The following is a 5,984-nucleotide window of genomic DNA, read 5'->3' as shown; positions in this document are numbered from 1 at the left end:
GTAACTGCAGGAGAAAGAAATTCCAAAACCTTTTTTTGAGGAATTTTCCTTTATTATTTCACATCAAGCTAAACATATGGTTCTATAGCACACTTAGGCCAGAGATGCATATAATACATTGACAGAAGGGATATTAAACAGTAATTACAAATCAACTAATCAAAAATCAATTAAAAAGATAAATTAGAAACCAATAAACTTCAGTAGATCATACTGTGTATGAGGTACAGTAATGCAAACCAGTGTGCCTGTTTTTGCTGTACTAATAATTTCCCAACTGGGAGCTTCAGTAATAGGATGCGAGCAGGAATTCACTGACAGATAATGATGCACACAAGGCCCTGAAGCCACGAAGCATCTGGATTCTGCCACATTATCATCAGCTTTAGTGGTTTAATGCATTCTCCTGTGATTTTTCTGAGAGTCCCTTTAAAACTCTGATAAATGCCTCCTTTTCTTTTTCTCTCTTTGCATGAAAAGAGTGTTACGTCAAATTGTGCTGCAGAAAAAACAACAACAAAAAAAACAAACAAAAAAACCCCACACATGGCTATGGTGCTGGGTTCAGTCAGAAAATGTAAGAATAAAATTAATACAAATGCAAGCACTAGTTAACAATGGGTGAAATTTCTTAGTTGACCTTTCCGTCTGTTATTTTTAGAAAGCTGTAAAGTTGGGAGAAACACGATCTCCCACACAAAGAGAGAAAAGGCACAGAGTGGGGCGCTGCTCAGATGTGAGTATACAAAGTCCAAAATCAACAATCATACATTAAATTCATCCAGATTTAAATACCAATAAATAATTAGTGCCAAAACAATAGCAACAGCATTGCAACTGTATAGACAGAGCAGTCCTAATTAAGTTAGCTTATTCTGAGATCACATCATAAATTATGCTTGAAGGAAAAACAATTATAAATATTAACACACAATAAGCTGAAATGCTTTTGACAGCCAGTGCAAAATGGGAAAAGTTATTATTTTATTAAGACATTCAAAGCTGCACTGATGTGCAATTTGCTGAAAGGATTTGCTGAGATGACTTTAGGTCTTCAGCAGTGCTTCAAGCATCAGTTTTCTTTAAACTGCAGCTTTGCCCATCTCAAGTTTTTACATCTAGTAAATAAACCAAGTTTAAACATTGTCGTAGTAGATGTGTAATGTTTAAATATTAATTCGGCAGATGCGGTGCACAGCAATGACAAGAGGTTTTGTGACAGTGCCACTGGTGTAATAGCAGACGGCCCAGGAAGGTTACGCACTCTAAACTTGGCGTTAAGGTCAGCCTTAAGGTTTAACTTAACAACTTGTGGCGGTCAAAGACCGTTTTGCGCTGCTCCTGGACCTGCTTTTTCCAGCGCTGCTGTGCTCCCTCAACCCGCTCCAGCACCGTGTTTCCTCTGGCCTGGCTGCTGCTCTCTGCCTGCGGACGCATCTCCTGAACACAAACCAGAGACGGTTTGAAATCAAGAACTTTAAACTCCACAGAACCCAAATAAATACACTGGAGTGTGCTTGGATGCTGTCTTCTTGAATGGTTACCTCAGAGTCTTCCTCATTGTGCAGCGGCTGGGTGTACGGGTCATGCTTGCGGATAAGAGGATCAACCAGTAGCAGGAAGAGCATGTAGAGCAGCAAGGCGCCCACGACTGACAGGTAAATGATGATGGTCACCTGCGATATTTAGCAAGAGTAACTCATTGAATCCAACATATAAGCTTTGCAAACTATTCTTACAAATCTTTTCTTTAAAAAAAAACAAACAAACAATAAACTAGAAAGGCTTTGCAAGATTTTCAACGACTCATCTTGTATGACAAACAATCACAATGAACCCGCTTTGCTTGGGAATCAAAGCTGAGGAAGATATGTCGTCATATCCAAGAGAAAGTCAGTTGTACCTTAATTGTGTTGCTGCTTCGTTCTTCATACTTGCACTCACAAAGCAGACAGTAGGCTTCCACATCATGGCCAGGAACAGGCATGGGCTCCACTACATGCAGGCAGTTGCTGTGAAAAACATGAAAACGTTTGTCATTTCTACTGAGCTAAGAGAAAGAAAACCCCTAAAAACACTAGCGCAGTGAAAGAGTAACGCCTTTTCTTTAAAAATCCATGAAAGTCTAAATAAAAATATTCTTCTTACCAATCTTTCTGGGAGAAATTTCTGTTATAGATGTGACCGGTAATGTTTCTGTAGGGCGGACAGATGCATTTGCAGCGGACATCCTCAAAGCTCTGCAAGAATTAAGGAACTTTTGTAAAAGTGGCCCAGATTCAGCCCATCTTTCCCCCACAGCACCACTTCAGACGTCTCTCTGTTATTAACACAAGCAGTTATACAAACAAACACTCTGACATATACTCAAGTTATTCTAAGTCAAATGGCACAAACACACAGATAAGGACAAAATTTTGAGATCCTCTATGAAAACTTTATCTTTTGGAGCATTTAAGTGCTGTTTGACAGTGCAAGAAGTTTAAAAACACAGCTTTTCTTTTCTTTTACATAATTTTAATTTGGGCACAGAAACAAAATTATTTCACATTAGCCAAAAAATACCAGAGCCAAAATTATTAGCCTACGATACTATACTTTTGCAGTTTCCAACGAGTCTCACACACACCTCCTGAGTGATCCCAGGACAATTTCTCAAACGCCTCCAAATTCGGTGGTGTTTTGGAGGCAGCTCTTCACAGGAGTGACGCATGTTTTGGGTGATTATCGTGTTGAAAAATAAAGCATAACCCAGACCCAGTTTTGCTGCTGACTGCTTGATGTTTTCTTTCAAACACTTCACGTATCCATCTTTTATGATACCTTCTACCTTAATGAGATTCCCAGTGAGTTGTACACCTTTTCCCTTTTGTCTCATCTGACCAAAGGACTCACTTTCTATGCACACTCATTCTCCAGGTTGACCTTGGCAGACTTCAGTCTGCTTTGAAGGCGTCTCTTCTGCAGAACTGGAGTTTGTGTTAGTCTGCAACCTCGCAGTGTATTCCTACTTCTAGTTGATTGTCTTCTTTAAGACTACAATTCCCAACTTGGCTAAGAAATTCACGAGTGTCCTGGCAGTGGTTCAGGGGTATTTAGACACATCTCTCACGAGTTTTCTTTCCAGAGTCTTTGAAATCTTTCAGAGAGATAATATTATATTATAATAATATTTACCCTAATAATGTTTTTCTGTGCGCAAATAAAACTGATTTATAGTCTCTAAAGAAAATTCTTATGTTGTTTAGTTAAAAAAGCACTTGGGAAAATTCTGACAAAAACTTTAATCAAGATAATCATTATTTAGATAAAATAATGTAAGACTAACATAAACAGGTATTGTTTAAGTAGATGTAATTGCATAATTGTGCTGACAATATCGCCCTTGAACTATTATTTTACATTTCGTTATTTAACTATACAATCTTTATATTTCACTGAATAAAACTGAGCACAGTTTACTGAACATCTTCCCATAAACAAAGCGATACTTGATGACATTTAATCCACAAACACAGATCCTCTGTGTACCAGCAGGTCTTTTACCTTAGCTCGAGCAAAAACGACAACATCCAGCAGAAACACGGTCACCACTGCGGCTGCAGCAAACATCCAGGATCTTCCCCAACCACACGACATTTCCCCAAAGGCAAAACAACTGGCACGACGACTGAAGGATCAGCAGCAAGGCTCTGTCAAAATATAGCAGCTAGCTAGCACTGCAAGGCAGGAAATCCACGACACGAAATGTCGTAAAAACTGAAGAAACAAAGCTCGCAACGCGGTAACTTCCGCTGTGAGAGTGAGGAAAACGTCTGTTTCTGCGTTGCATTCAGGTTGAAAGTGTGCTCTCACTTTGTTTAGAGCAAAGATCGCCAAATGAATTTTGTCCTTCCTTATTCCGGACTCGTCACACATGAAGAAAACAATCCGACAGCAAAGACGCAGAGACGGCGCCACCTTCTGGACAAGATAAGAAGTACAATAAAATAAATGCATATTTATCAAGCAGGTTACATTATAATCACTTACTGTCCCTCTTTATGTGGGACTGCACAGCATTTTACCCCCACATACAAACGCACACATATCTTTAGACAGTGTCTCACATTTTGACTGGTTCTGCAGGACATGCGCTTTTCTAAAGTCTGGCTTTTACTAGTTGCATATGAAGGGAAGACTTTTTTTTTAATTATAGACAGAAAAAGGAAAAAGGTCAGCCTGTCTGATGTCATACCCATCAAAGAAAGTTACCAAAAAGTCACAAGCTTTGCACATTTTATTGAATATGATGGAAGCTACCAGAAAGAAAAAGAAGATGCAGCATATTTTGGAGAAACAGAGGGTTTTCTGTGGTTTTTTGTTTGTTTGTTTTGTTTTAGTTTGGTTAGTTCGGCCCCCACACAGCGAGAAGGTCCTGGGTTTGAATCCAGTCTGGAGCCTTTTTGAGTGGCCTTTGCGAGGGGATCTGTCCGGGTACTTAAGCTTCCACCCACAGTCCAAAGACATGCATGGAGTTAGGTTCTCTGGTAATTCTAACCTGCCTGTAGGTATTTCCAGAACTGCATATGATAGAATAAGCAATTCAGCTATGAAATGTTTACATTTTGACCACTTACAACATTAAAATAATGTTTAAATATTAATGTGTCTAAAAATTAGATATATCAATGATGCATAATTCCAAATAGCAATCATATGTATAATATACATGAAGCAGCCTTTATTAATCTTTTTTTTAATGACCAGAATAATCAAGGATGCTTTATATTGTTTCACTCAACACTGCTCTTGAGTCAAATCCAGTTTCCATTTTGGAATTTGAAATATGAGTCTTAGCTTCTTGACCCAATCAATACCCCTATTTCCTGGTAATCCTGCTTTCACATCTCTCTGTATAGTAAGCTACTCATACCTTTAATAAGCCACAGAAATCAATGACTCACAAATTCAGCCTGAACCTCTTGAGCTTTCGGTCATATAGATCAATCGAGACCGTGGTTGTTTCTCTAATAAGCTACGATATCAGCGTGAACAACAGAGCGCCGTCTGTGTGTAAACACTGTCGTTCGTGTGACCTGTGATTCAACCACTTAAATCAGCTGCAATGCTGCCAAGAACTTGTTTATTCTATATATAGTTTGGAGATTTGGAGTGCTGGGATTTCAGTCTCACAAAGGACGTGAACTCAGTCAGTTTATGTCTGCCTACAAGGTTGTTGTTGAGCTATTTGTACGCCTAAAATGAGTGATGGGAGACTTAATCATGTGAAACAAATACACAGACAACAGAAGAAATCCCTGAAATCCATATTTGTACTCATTTTTTCATGCTGTACAAATTACTTATTTTCAAATTCTTCCTTTAAAAAACAACACATTAAAAAAGATTTCCACTCTTTTACTGAAAGATGCCAACCACGATGCTGTTTTCTTGGGTGGGAGTTAACAGGTGATATTTCACGGGCATTTATGTTTGTCAGAAATTTAAATTTTGCTGTTTTATTTTTATTTACAGTGAGCAGGTTTAGTTTTATGAAAAGACAAGAACTGGTCGGATTATGTGGAGAAAACCTTTCACCCAGACAATATTAGGCTGGTGATGTCTTTTATGCTGTCAATGACCTTTTGCTGTTGATACACTTGGCAAGTTAGTTCTGAATGCTTTAAGTGTGTTTTGGTTTTTAATTGATTCCTCAATTGATTACTTCATGAACTCATGCATGTACTTCTTCATTCGTGTAATGATCTCCGTCATAATTGGACTAATAAACGCTTTAGATGGTGATTTGTGCGAGCTGTCTATAATATATTTCATTCTCTCACTTCTGTCATTGTAAGCCACTTAGTTCTCATCTTCTCTGATGCATGGCTGCCCTTTAATCCCCAGGCCAATTACAGCATAAATGACACTGACCAGAGCCTAGTGCCAGGTCTCATTATCAGTTCAGACTTTTTAAGAAAAAGAAAGGAAAAGATTCAGTT

General features: G+C 38.5%; 1 protein-coding gene across 1 annotated transcript; it reads right to left on the bottom strand.

Annotated features, from left to right (window-relative positions):
• Nucleotides 1-475: 475 nt before the first annotated feature.
• tmem9 (transmembrane protein 9) lies at nucleotides 476-3,923 on the bottom strand. The gene is made up of 5 exons (XM_080898921.1): nucleotides 3,547-3,923; nucleotides 2,149-2,240; nucleotides 1,904-2,012; nucleotides 1,545-1,676; nucleotides 476-1,440 (listed from the first exon to the last, which is right to left on the bottom strand). Exons 1-5 carry the CDS (start codon nucleotides 3,637-3,639, stop codon nucleotides 1,297-1,299), a joined length of 570 nt encoding a protein of 189 aa, XP_080755047.1. The 5' UTR covers nucleotides 3,640-3,923; the 3' UTR covers nucleotides 476-1,296.
• Nucleotides 3,924-5,984: the final 2,061 nt, after the last annotated feature.

Source organism: Rhamphochromis sp. 'chilingali', assembly GCF_963969265.1.
Source record: "Rhamphochromis sp. 'chilingali' genome assembly, chromosome: 12".
NCBI classification, from domain to species: Eukaryota; Metazoa; Chordata; class Actinopteri; order Cichliformes; family Cichlidae; genus Rhamphochromis; species Rhamphochromis sp. 'chilingali'.
Note: the sequence above shows the minus strand (reverse complement) of the source record. Positions and strands in the feature narration are given on the sequence as shown.